The sequence below is a fragment of the Drosophila hydei genome, unplaced genomic scaffold (assembly GCF_003285905.1).
Source record: "Drosophila hydei strain 15085-1641.00,03,60 unplaced genomic scaffold, DhydRS2 tig00000063-arrow-pilon, whole genome shotgun sequence".
NCBI lineage: Eukaryota > Metazoa > Arthropoda > Insecta > Diptera > Drosophilidae > Drosophila > Drosophila hydei.
In genome coordinates, this window is record NW_022045657.1 from 6,443,714 (window position 1) to 6,456,676 (window position 12,963).

The 12,963-nt window shown below is 39.2% G+C and overlaps 3 protein-coding genes across 6 annotated transcripts in view; 2 read left to right on the forward strand and 1 right to left on the reverse strand.

The window, feature by feature from the left end:
* Positions 1-25: 25 nt before the first annotated feature.
* On the forward strand, positions 26-716 carry LOC111601501 (ATP synthase subunit e, mitochondrial). Its single transcript, XM_023318095.2, has 2 exons — positions 26-125; positions 242-716. The coding sequence occupies exon 2, from the start codon at positions 275-277 to the stop codon at positions 515-517; it is 243 nt and encodes an 80-aa protein (XP_023173863.1). The 5' UTR covers positions 26-125; positions 242-274; the 3' UTR covers positions 518-716.
* Positions 717-783: 67 nt separating this feature from the next.
* On the forward strand, positions 784-2,751 carry LOC111601500 (DNA repair protein XRCC3). The gene is made up of 4 exons (XM_023318093.2): positions 784-1,069; positions 1,126-1,287; positions 1,347-1,690; positions 1,746-2,751. The coding sequence occupies exons 1-4, from the start codon at positions 982-984 to the stop codon at positions 2,220-2,222; spliced, it is 1,071 nt and encodes a 356-aa protein (XP_023173861.2). The 5' UTR covers positions 784-981; the 3' UTR covers positions 2,223-2,751.
* A 48-nt stretch (positions 2,752-2,799) lies between these two features.
* LOC111601498 (homeotic protein labial) overlaps positions 2,800-12,963 on the reverse strand; it is a 40,897-nt gene continuing 30,733 nt past the window's right edge. For all 4 annotated transcript variants that reach the window (XM_023318089.2, XM_023318088.2, XM_023318090.2 and 1 more), the window contains one exon: positions 2,800-3,858. In XM_023318089.2, coding sequence (XP_023173857.2) covers positions 2,908-3,858 — 951 coding nt within the window. In that variant the 3' untranslated portion in view covers positions 2,800-2,907. The remainder of the gene's footprint in view (positions 3,859-12,963) is intronic.

The window sequence follows — 12,963 nt, forward strand, 5'->3', positions numbered from 1 at the left end:
AGTGTGAGAAATTTTACAATACTGGAAATCTCGATATTTTGTATATCGATTGTGTTCTTGTCAGTCTGACAGCTGCTTTAAGGTTATACTACTATTGTAGTGGATTGCATTCGCGAAATTTATTGGTAAATATGATTTCTTTTTAGTATTATATTATTTTATTACTTCTCATAAGCACTATGTACAGCATAGTCTATATTCAGTATCAACCAAACAACTGACACATCCATTTTCTTTGCAGCTATTGGTCTTAACATTACATAACTAACCAGCTATGTCTCAGGCTCCAGTTCGTGTATCGCCACTCATCAAGCTGGGAAGATGGTCCTTGTTGCTTGTGGGTATTGCCTATGGCGCTGCCCACCAAAGCCGGCTCTCGAAGAAGGAGGAGAAGGTGCGCGAAATTGAAAACCAACAGAAGGCCGTTCGTGATGCCAAATTGGCCGAAGAGAAGAAGCGCAGCGCTGAGGCTGAGGCTAGGGCCCTGGCCGAGCTGTCGAAACCTCGTTCCCAATAGAATGGATCTTTAGTTTCTTATTAACAGTTAATTAATTGCTTCTACAAGTGCTGCAACAAAAACAACATCCAAATTCCATAAGGCACAGGCGATCGGACAGTGTTGCTCCCCAGCTATCGAATTATCGATCGTGTTTGTGTGTTTATCTGAAGTTTGTGCAAATTAAATGATTAAAAATGAAGGAATTATGTAAAACATATAACAATTAGTGTCTGATGTATTGCTTATTTTAGATGCCCTTCTCTTAATTGTTTCAAATGAAATGCTCACGCATATTTTTAGCTATTTAATTGTTATAGCACAGAAATCTTGCATCTCTTGCTCCTGTGAGGAGCTGCTGCAACTCACTAATTCAGTGGGGATAAGTATTTGTTGAATCAATAATTATTCGCTGCCAAGGCGATAATTTAATAGGTGTTGAAACACCTTACATGTCGGGGTCGCACGCGAGTTCCCTGATGTAAATGCCAACACACGGCTTCAACGGGCTTGCAGCGATGTCGCACTTTTTAGAGCAGTTGCCCAAGCATCTGCAGGAGATTGCAGAGCGGGGTAAGGTATCTTATTCAATTATTCGTTAAGTGGCGCCAACTAATGATCCCATCTAGTCAACGTGCTTACGCCCGAGGCCATATTGACAACGCCGCGCATTAAATTTATGGACACCCGCAGTTGTGAGTTGGATACTTGTGTTCACAGCTGCAGTCCGGAGGATGTGCGTATTCTGAAGGACGCAGCTGCCAAGTGGCTGGCTGAGACGCCCGTGTCAGGTAACTGACGACAGGCCAATTGTGTTCACCTTCTTAAAATATGTAAATTGTGCCCGCAGCGGATTCTCTTTTTAAGATACCCGCTCGCTTGAAGTGGTCCCGTGTGGGCTTTGGCTGTGCTGCACTTGATCAGTGCACGGGCGGAGGTGTTTCGATTCGTGGCATAACGGAAATCTGTGGCAACTCTGGCGTGGGGAAATCCCAGGTCCTCTTGCAGCTGTCGCTCAGTGTGCAACTGCCTTCGACACTTGGCGGCTTGGGCAAAGGCGTTGCATTCATCTGCACTGAAGATGCGTTTCCGTCACGTCGTCTGCTGCAAATAAGCAAAGCATTTGAGGCACGCTACCCGGAAGAGAATCTGAACTTTTTGGGTAACATCTTTATTGAGCATCAGTACGAAAGCGTAAGATATCTGGAGCCTATCCAAGCAGTCTCATTTTGCATTCTTTACGTTGTAGGAACCTCTGCTCGACTGCGTCAGCAATCGCCTTCCACAGCTACTGCAGGAGCACAGCATTGGCCTGATCGTTATAGACTCAGTAGCTGCCATCTTCCGTTTGTACACCGACTTCGACAAGCGTGCCCGTGACATGCGACGCATGGTGCATGCGCTGCTTAGCTATGCGGATAAGTACGACTGTGCCGTGGTGTGTTCCAATCAAATGACTGCCACCGAAGAGACGGATGAGGCGCGCATGGAGGATGTGCCCTGCTTGGGCTTGCAATGGGCGAATCTCAGCCGGACACGGATGCGCATTTCCAAGGTGCCCAAGCAGTACAAGCAGGGCGATCAGCTGCTCACAGTGCGAAAGCTAGAAATCGTCTACTCTCCCGAAACCCCAAACGCATTTACCGAGTTCTTGATAACCGCAGAGGGCGTGGTAAACGTGCCAAAGCCCTCCCGGCCAATGCCCATTAAGAGAAAGTTGACTTAATTTGCTGAATTGTTTATTTTATTTTTCGAATTTAAAATGTGTAACGGCTGCTGATACGCCCGTCATAGATTCGGATTTGTTTTTCTTTTTTTCAATTTTTTTCTGTTTTGTTTGTACACTCACAATACATATGTAGGTATTTTTTTATATATTTTCCATCTATATTTAGTAGCGATTTACACTTAGGACTGGTTCTGCTTAAACACTTGTAGTTAATAGTTAGTATAGTTAAATTAAATTTGTAATTAACATGAATTCACCAATTGTTGTTGTCGTTTTTGCTGTCAAAGGCGCAAGCGCGCGCTCCCTCTTTCTCTATTTCTCTCTTTCTCTCTGCCTCTTCTAACTCATTCGTATACTTTATCACATGAAATTTTCGAAAGTTCAAATTACAATTATAATAGTATTTTGCATTTATATTTTAAAAACTGCACATTAAACATTTAAATGCGTTTCTAATGGCAACATTTACAAAGCCTATACTTAAAACTAACGCATACATACATACACTCAATAAATTACATAAATATGTGTAAATGCCTAAAACTAACAAGCACACACAGACACATCAAGTGAAACGAATCTTGGGTGAGAGCTGGCCGAGTGCTTGAGCAATATTCGACTTTTTTGGCACAAGTTAATTTGACTGGCTTGGTGTGAATTGTGGGATCGGGGGCAGTTGGGCCTAGCCCATTTGGACATCGTGATCCTGCGAATCTTGTGCCTCGGTGGATGTGCCCGGCTCGCTGGCCGTCTCCTCATCCTCCGATTCACTTTCGTTTATCTCCGATGCATCCTGAATGGCGCCGCCCTGCAGCTTCGTATTGGCCATGGCCAGGGCAATCGATATCTTTGAGGCAGCTAGCTTGCTCTCGAAGTCCATTTCAGCCAGCAATGCCTTGGATGGTGAGCTGCGTCCGTTTTCCTGTGCAGCTGCAGCAGCCACAGCTGCTCGCTGCAAGCTCAACGCTGGCGACTCCTCCAATTTGATCTCTAGCTTTTCAGTCTGCTCCAAGGGTGCCGCCGGCTCCACCGTCAGCGGTATGGCGTGCTGGTGCAGCCGATGGTGGTGGAAGGCCTCACCAATACTATTGTTGTTGTTGTTGTTGCTGCTGCTGCTGTTCGCATTGCGTTTTTCAGCTGCTTTGTTGCTGCTGCTGTTGCTGTTGCTGTTGCTATTGCTGTGATTGCCAGCAATCGGTGTGGAATCGGTGGCATTAACGCCAGCTCCATTGGCTGCTGCCGGGCTGTTTGCGGCTTTTGCGGTCTTCTCCAGCAATGCATTCAATTGCTTTTTAATTTTGGTCGTCGCATGCTTTGTTTGCAATTTGTTTTCATTATTACCGCTGCCGCTTTTAGTTGGTGTTGATCCGTTGTTGCTACTGTTGTTGCCGCGTGATTTATCCCCTTGGCCATTGGACGCCTTCTTTGGTGTAGCCTCCATGTTGCTGGCCGTGATGGACGTAGGCTGACAGCCGCCATCATCAGCAGCGCCAGTGTTGCTGTTGTTGTTGTTGCCTTTGGTTTGTTGCTCGGCTGAGGTGGGCCTGGACGATTTATGCTCGGCAGCCTCGTTGTTTGTGACATTATCCTGTTTTTTCCACTTTGTGCGTCGATTTTGAAACCAAATTTTTACCTGCAAATAAACAGAAAGGTAAAAATATATTAAAATTTAGGAATTTAAATATACAATTTTATATTTTTAGTAGTTGAAGCGTAAACTCAGCTCTCTGCCAGCCCAGAGTGATGAGCAAATCGTAACAAAACTTTACTTAGATCAGTTTTCTATATCACCTATTATTATTATTAACTATTGTATTGTATAACATTAATTATGTAGGTTAGCTGTCATTTAAAAAACGTAATTCCCAAAAAAAGCAAAACCTGCAAAAATTAGGTACTATGTGACCCATAAGTAGAAATTTGAAATTCTATTCTTCAGTCAATAGCATTTATCTAAACTTTATCACATTCTTTTTATAGAATTTTAAGAGCCTTAAAGAATACTAGCTATTCAGAGCAAATTGAATATTAATGGCCTTTGGAGTTCTATAGACAGAGTACAGATTACATGGAATTATCGAGGAACAAGGCAAAGGGCGTTCTATATCAATAGACTGGTTCAATATAAAGTTTCCAGCCAAGTTGCTTTGATTCCAGTGAAATCTCCGGTTTATCGCTCACATTTATATGCTCTATTATGTGCTTCGCTCAAGAACTATTGGACTACTTATGAGTCAGTCAGAGTGAGCTCGAGCTGTAGTCAGTTAGCTATAATTAGGCAATGTTTATGCCTCATTTGCCCTTATTAGAGTGCGTAAAACAAATAATTAAAAATTATGTATCGCATATTCCACTCGCAAACACTTCCGCTACGTCAGCTACAGCTACAGTTCAAAACAAGCAAAGTTGAAATGATGTGGGGCTGTCAAAATGCAGAATCCGCCTATCATCCACTTCCACTGGCAATGTATGTGTGTGTGCGTGCGTGTGTGTGTGTGTAGTGCTTTATGTTGCACTGGGCAACGAGGAGCTGCTGCTGTGGGCAGCGTCAATGGCGCAACATAAAACATTTGCTTCTTATTTCCATTTCATCCAAAATGATGGCCTAGCTAAATAAATGAAAAATCTATTTAAATCGCGCACATAATTAGTATTTCAGCGGCATGTCTGCACACACACACACACACACACGCACATGCTCGAGGAATATGAAGCAAAAATAAGCGCCAAAGATAGATGCCGTCATATGACATGCTCATTTTGCCGGCGTACCGTAAAAATGATGAAATTAACATGAAGAAAAAATTGAAAAATAAAAAAAATGGGAAAGAAAATAAACCATTTTTTTCCACTTAGCCAATGAGCGTGGAGGAAACGCTCAAGTATACAAATAGAAATTGAAAATGCGTTAAATTATTTCCCATATTGAAAATCAATTAATTGATTGCCAAATATTCCGAATTTCGAATTTCGAGTACGCTCTACGAAAATAGACGCACATCAATGAAATGTACTTGTCGATGGATTGATGTGTGCGCAAATTGTTTGTTTTATCGATGAAGATGGATTATGAGCGCTGCCAATGGTCTCTGTTTAGCTATCTTTTATGGCTGGCAGTAGGTTTGCTCGATCCGCTCGTAATTACACTTTGGCTATATACAATCGATCAATTACTCATCCAAGTACCCGTGCCCGTGCCCGTTCCTATGCCCGCGCCTGTGCATTAATTCGTTAATAAACAATAAAACAACGCCGTGTTTACCTTATGAGCAATTTTAATGGCTATCCAAAGCATCATTTTTGTACATAAAATGGGCTATTTTAATGGGCCATACACGTACTTCTATATGTATAGAAATATATATTTATATTTATGCGGGCATCTCCCGGCCACATTTGCTTTCTTTTTCCACTGGGCTCATGCCGCGCACTACTTACATTTAATTATTTGATTATTTTTTAATGTGTGTCTGGCCTAATTTACCCATTGCGTTTCTTTTAATTGCGTGTGGCAGTTTTTATTGCATACATTTCACTGATTAATTCCTTTGGCATAATCCAAAGCAATCCAAAGCTCTACCAATCATAAATAAAAATGCTGCTTTTTGTTGTGATCCATGGTAAGACCCCATTCTGAGCCAAGCAATAACATACCCACATCAATTTCTAAAAATACAAGCCAAAAACTTTGTCGTCTAAAGTGAAAAGTTGATTCCTCCCTCACACTATCTCTCTCCCTCTCTCTTTCTCTCTCTCTTTTGCCCTCTCCCTAAAGTGTTCTCTTATGATTTATTGACATTTAAATGTGCGCTGAGGCTTCAGTTTAAAAACTGAAGCTAAAACAACTGGGGAATGGCAAAGGCAGCTGCCAGTCAGCAGAAGGCACAGGTGAGAAGGATTCAGTGACCATATATTTGTAGTAACTGTATATTGTTGGAGTTGCTGAATTGGAATCGGAAACTAAAACTTCAACATTTTGGAAAAAGATAACAATTCGGACCACTCTAGTTCTATTGGTCTGTATTAGTTGCAAGGAAAATAAAAGTTCAACACGAAGCACATTTTGATACATTAGAAGTCCTGTAATATAGATATACTTTTAGCATATTTATAATTACCTTAATACAGCTGCTATAATATATAACTATAACATATATTAATTTCAAGCAATCTTTAGTTTTATACATCCCAACAAATTTTTGTTAGCTTGCGTATTTCCTATATATTTACTAATGCCACAAAACTTCATTAACGTTCAGTGATCCTTTAATAAACTCAAAATGGCTGCGGCTTTTATTGGCACGCAAGCTACTTGTCTGTGTGTGTGTGTGTGTGTATCTGTATACGTGTGTGTGTTAGTATAATTAATTTTCATAACGCATTTGATGCATACTTTTTAAAAATAATCACAAAGCAGCGTGCCACAAGGAATGCGCAGACGAAGAACGACGGAGGAATACCCGTTCCTCGTTTTCAGTTTTGTAAGTCTATAAAATGTGGAATTTAGAAGACTTAACAAATATTTTGTGCCAAGCTCTTGAAATATTTAGTTGAAGGGGTTAGTGTGTGTAGCCCAATATACCCGCTGTGCGCTTTTGGTGGCGGTATAATTATGATCCAACAATGAGAAGCTAAATTGCTCAGGGAAAGAATTTGGCGCGTTCGCCCCGCACGTTCTAATGCTAACGACTACTTTGCAGCACAATTTTGTTTTGCTTTTGCGTGCCAAGAAAAATTCAACATTTTCTTTTGCTGCTGCTCTCTGAACAAATTATGTTTTTATGTGTAATTTAGCATATTTTGTTAGTTCGTGTTTCGCATTAAAAAAAAATATGATAATTGCTTGCGGCTTTGCCTGATTAGTCCTTAGTTTTTGCTTAGTAAAGTTCAGTCGTGAGGTTGGTATGTTATGGAACCAATAAATGTAATAATTTGAAGATAATTCTCACTTTCTCTGCTAATGCTGTCAATCTTAACCTAACACAAGCTTGCCTAATGGCAATTATGTAACTTGCATTGCAATCAAATATGTAGCTAGTACAAACAGACAAATGAAGCCAAACAGCCTTAATGCAGGCCTCACCTCGATTTCCATATCCCCATCTGTGTACTCGCATATTGCCGGTGCCGTAAATCACTTTGTTCCATGCAAATATGCGCATTGCAATGACATTACTAATTAATAACATAATCACTGGCGTTGACTGTCAGTATACCCTGTACAAGTTGTGTGTGGGGTTATATAGTTGAAGAGGTTATCAGTACATAATCACTGCACACTCTGTACTCCAATGGGCAGAGATATTCTACTTACAAAAAATTAGTTTTTATAGGACTTAATGCGTATGTTCTGAGAATGTTAATTCAATATTATGAAAATTATATGCTTAGGGGATGGACATATTACTGGAATATTATGAGACTGATGATGAATGATTGAATTCGACTGGGAGTATAAAAAATGAGATTGTTATAAGGATTTATGGGACTATTAAGGGAATGTGACGAGAAATGTTTAAATTTTTTAAAGAAAATTTAATAAGAGTCTTATGGAAATGTTATGAGAAGGTATTAATACACCGCTAGAAGACTGCTACGCAAATGTTGAGAGTATTTTTAATCTGTTATTTAAATGTTATGAGAATGTTAAGAGAATATTATGATAATGTTATTTGGATGTTATAAGAATGTTAGAGGGTTTTAATTACCTACGAATAAAAATGACGAACAACCTACCTACCTATAGGGTAGGCCTTTATCGTTCTCTTGTTACTTGTTCAAAATTATGCTTACCCTAAACATTTACACAACTTCATGGGTGTGCGTGTGTGTGTGCTTGGGTGCATTTGACTCGATTTATTTTGCAATTATTAATTAAATAGACTTAAATGCAACTGCTGCCAAAATGCGTAATGGCAACAATGCCAAATGCCCCAGGCAGTCTCAGAGGCACTGCCCGCACTTCCTGCACCGCTCACTGCACCATCCGCTGCACCACCCCCGACAATTTATCGCATTATGTATTTTGGGCAGCGGCTGTTGCTAATGAACGAAAATGCTGACCAAATTGCAGTTAATACCATTTTATGCAACATATTTTATGTGCTATTTGTAATAATTATACAAAGTCTTGTTGCTGCTGCTGCTGCCGCCGCTGCTGTAGTTGTTTGTTTTGGCATTATTATCTGTGGTGCTCGTGCCATTAATCTGACTACGTGCACAGTCTCAAAGCCAAACTGCAGCGCAGCTGCATAGCAAAACAATTGAATAAATATTGACTTTAGAGAAAGAAAAGAAAGACGTTTCATATTAACACTACTTTAGTTTTGTATGCGTATTGCGGACTGCAGCTAAATGAATTTTAATTGCAGCCGGTCACAAAAGCGGAAACTGTTTCTGATTTGAAGTCATGTGTGAAATTAAAAAGCGGCCGCAATGCAAATAAGAATGCGGCACAGTGGCAAGGACTACCGGAAAGATACCTCTTAATCTGCTTTTTGAAATGCATTCGACAGCAGCTGATGAATGAATATTTATGAGAACTCTCATACCAAATATTGAGCTCATTGAATCCTGAACGATGTTTAAACGAATAAGTAATCAAAATTGATTTTAGCAGAAATTGATTGATGAAGAGGAAATCACAATTTATTATAGGCTTGCTCTTGTGGTAGAATTTTTTATTTTTCTGAAAACCTTTGCGCTTTTGAATTCCGCGTGTTTTACAGTCATATATAGATGTATAAAGATAAACAACCAGTCAGGCCAAAGCTAGAACATATATACTTCAAGGGCTCATACATTTGCAGTAAATTATATACACTTTTTTTACACTTATTCTAAAAGTGTTCAAGGCAAAAATATTTGTTCATTCATATATTGACTAGTGTTTAAATATATATTGCTCAAATTTGTAGAACATACATGACTAAATTCCAATAGAAATTTTCTATTGAAATTTTTTGCATGAATGTAAATATATATATAGTTTTAATAGAAACTGTTGCATATTTACGAATATATATATATATATGTGTGTGTGCTGGCATACTCATAAATTAAATTAAATATACTAATATATACTCATATTAATCATTCGAAATAAAAATGATTATATTAAATACACTCCTGATAATCTGTCATAATATGGAAATTTCAATGGAAATCATTTAAATAAAACTGAATAAATGCCTGTTTTTTAAGAAAAATATTACACGACGATCAGATGCGCAACTCTCTCAAAAGTTAAGGCCTTGGAAGTTGTTTACTAATATGCATATCTATATATATTCTTTATGATATCAAATATGTCAGCTTGTATCTTTTTTATGGATGTTTCCTAAGTTTTATGATACCCCCCGTTAGGTATTTTTATAGGGTGCTCCTTAGTTGAATTGTAGTTTTGCTGTTCGCATTTGATGTGTTGCGGTTTTAAAATTTTATTTTAAGCATAGCTGAACAAGTTGCCAGCTGGTATAAATTAAGTTTATTGGTAGGCCCAGAACGAGACTGCTATTACTAATTTGGTATTGGATAGTGGGAATCAGATCTTGCCATTGCTCGTTTTTTATGCTTAGCGCTTTTAATTGGCTTATTGTGTCGATTGTCAAAATGCTGAGTCGATTTGCCGTCCACGTGGCTCTTAAGTGAGCTGGTTTAGCTGCTTTTAGTAAGACTCTTAGCCTAAGTTGCCTGCAGCAAGTCACTTCAAAGATCTGAAGATTTGCGGCCCGCTATTTTATGTATGTACATATCTGTGTGTGTATGTATGACAAAAATCATTTTAAACAAAATAACTCAAAAGATGCCCGCATTGCCCCGGGACGGCTGTCAACTGCTGTTGATTTGCTAATTGCCCGGTGTTTAGCAGCTAACATGTTCTAGCACACGCCCACCCAAAAGCAACGATCTACCAGACAGAAAGAGAGAGAGAGAGAGGGAGAGAGGAGACGGAGCGAGAGAGAAGACAAATATGAAAAATTTAGAAAGAGAGAAACATCGTCGGCGAACAGATTGTCTACGCTCTTAGTGGCTCCGCCTTTATTTAAATATTTTGTTCGGCGCTCGCCAATGAACGCGGCTGCTGATATTTTTGCTGCCGCACTCAGGCAGTCGAAATGTGATTTATAAATAATTAAACTGGGGCTCATATACACAGCGACAGCTGCTCGTCTAGCTAAACTAATTTATGCAAATTTTCAGCCAGTCAAAATTAATAATCAAATTTAGTTTCATGCGCCGCCAACTGGCAATAGTTGCTGCTTTTAGTGTTGCTGCTGTCGGTGAGTCCCACAGCGACACTTAATTGAGGATACTTGTTATTGTGTGCTATTGTAAGCACATTATTGTGTACATAGTTCAAATAGTTTTGGTGTTATTTGAATTAATTGTCATTGACACAGGGCACTCGGAATCGCCTTGACTACGTGACGTATACGCAACAATTCAATTAAGTTGCGGTCAATAACAATAATGTTAAATTGTATTTACTATTTTCAAATATGCAAATGCTCATACGCTCCATTTGGTCTTTTGACTAGCAATTATTAGTGGGAAAATAATAATTTCACTTTGTTGCAATTTATGGTATTTCAATGAGTATTAGCATAAAGGGAATATCAAATTGATACAAGATTTCATGGCATTGTTTTGTGGTCGACTCTTAATTTGTTTAGAAATAGTGGCTGCTGCTTGTTAAAAATGCATAACGTAGTTAATAATTTGCATTTAATTTAATGTTCATTACCCTAATTGCTTTTACCAATTAGCCGAAGGAATTTAATGCAATTGCACTTAATTAATGCATATTTCAGCCGAAAAGGCAATGCGTACAATATGAAATTCTTCTTAATAGACTGCCAAAGCTTAAAAAGACAAATTCCAAATGAATTCCAATTTATTCCACTTTGGTTTGCTTGTACAAATTTAACGAAAATAACATTTCTTATTATTTTTGTTATTTCGGACATTTTATTTCGGACGAATTCCATTTAAATTCAGTGTAGAAGTGAAATGTGGAACAATTCAGGTAAATGTCTGAAATATTACGCATACGCAGCATTGTCTCAATATACACCAATATCACACATACGCAGCGAGGTCTCAATGCAGACAGTAAATCAAAGAATAACTGAGTTAACTTTATTCCCCTCATATTGTACACTCGCATATTTAAAAACAAATTCAGAGCAACACATCAGCTGGTCAATTTTATGACATAAGCAAATAGTGTGTGTGTATAATTAATTTAAATACAGTTTATAACAATGATAACAACAAAGGCAACAAACGTACAGTCTGTTGTCCAGGTCACATATATCTACGATGTCCTCGAATGATGAATTGCCATTTGATTTGTTTGTGCTGCTTGTGGCAGCAATTTAATTTAATTATCGTATTTGCCACTTGGCCAAATGCCAGCCATAAGCCGAGTCAGCCTTCCCATTGGTTAAATACACACGCAGGCAGCCTGCGTGTGTGTGTGTATGACTGTGTTTGTATGTTTGTGAGGTCAAAATGCAGATGCAGTCGCATCACTGCAGCAGTCCTGGCCACCTGGCCACCTGCCTGGCAATTACGCTGGATTATGAACGGCGGCAAACATTTAAAATGAAATGTCCAATGCAAATTGTCAGGAGAGCAGCGTTTGGCCCTAAATCAGGCACTAAATCCTATTTTCGTTTCCGCTTCTCTGCCTCTCCGCTCGACTGGCTCCTCTGACGCTAATATGCAAATGCAATTTGCCGCGTTTGGCGCGTGATGTACGCTGGGTAATCGTAACACAATTACAATGTTGTCAGTGTGCCGATGTATGTATATAGCATATATATGCCCGTGAGTGTGTGTGTGCATGTGCAGGTATGCGTGTGTATTGGCAACTGTGCCATGATGCGTCGCTTCAGTGCAGCAATAAGGGGCTAGGCTAAGGGTAGTTGGGACGGACAGCCGCATGCACGCGTAATTAATTGATTTTTATCTGGCTTGAGGCTATTTTACAGTTTGTTGATGACAGACGATGCAGACACGTGGGCGCAGCACTCTGCCCAGGACTCTGTGCGTTACAACTCTGTTCGTTTCAGACCCACCTTTGCCCATACTCATGCGTATAATCAGTTTTGCGGCTCTTACCGTCTAGGTGTGTGTGTTTGCGTCTATGCGGAGTTTATTTAAAGAGATTTTTATGACTGCCGCCACTTTGTTTTGGACTCTTGAAGCTTTTTTTCTGTTTGTGAAATTTATTGCATGGCCGTTGCTCTTTTTTGCTATTCATTGTCAGCGCCTGTTTATTTTTGGGCAGTTCGCTCGTTTAATGAGGCGTATGCGTAATGTTACAATGTTGCGAAGTATACTCTGTGTTATTTCTGGCAAAAATCAAATTACTTGCGCCCAAGCTATGCATTCATTTATATACCTATGGTTATGGTTATATCTATATATGTATATGGCATGTCTAGACTTTGCAAGATTTGCGAGTGAAATTAAACGAAGTTTTGACAACTCAACAGAAATAAAAGCTACGTAAAGTTTCTAAAGTGGTGGTGGTAATTGGAGAATAGGACAAAATATTTTCGAGTGACTAAAAGTTTTGACGAAGAAAGGAGCCTATATGAGATAGAACCTTTTTAAAACAAGGAAGAATATTGCAGTCAGGCGTTAGGGACTTCATTTATGGTCCAAAAACAATTGAATCTTTCTTGAAAAAGGAGTCAGGTAGGAGAGTATGTAGTAACTAATCTGC

Excerpts from the sequence above, each read along its gene's own strand:
- LOC111601501 (XM_023318095.2), top strand. The coding sequence starts at position 275 with ATGTCTCAGGCTCCAGTTCGTGTATCGCCACTCATCAAGCTGGGAAGA.
- LOC111601500 (XM_023318093.2), top strand. The coding sequence starts at position 982 with ATGCCAACACACGGCTTCAACGGGCTTGCAGCGATGTCGCACTTTTTA. Across the intron at positions 1,070-1,125 it reads GCAGGAGATTGCAGAGCGGG|TCAACGTGCTTACGCCCGAG; the intron begins GTAAGGTATCTT and ends GATCCCATCTAG. Across the intron at positions 1,288-1,346 it reads GGCTGAGACGCCCGTGTCAG|CGGATTCTCTTTTTAAGATA; the intron begins GTAACTGACGAC and ends TTGTGCCCGCAG.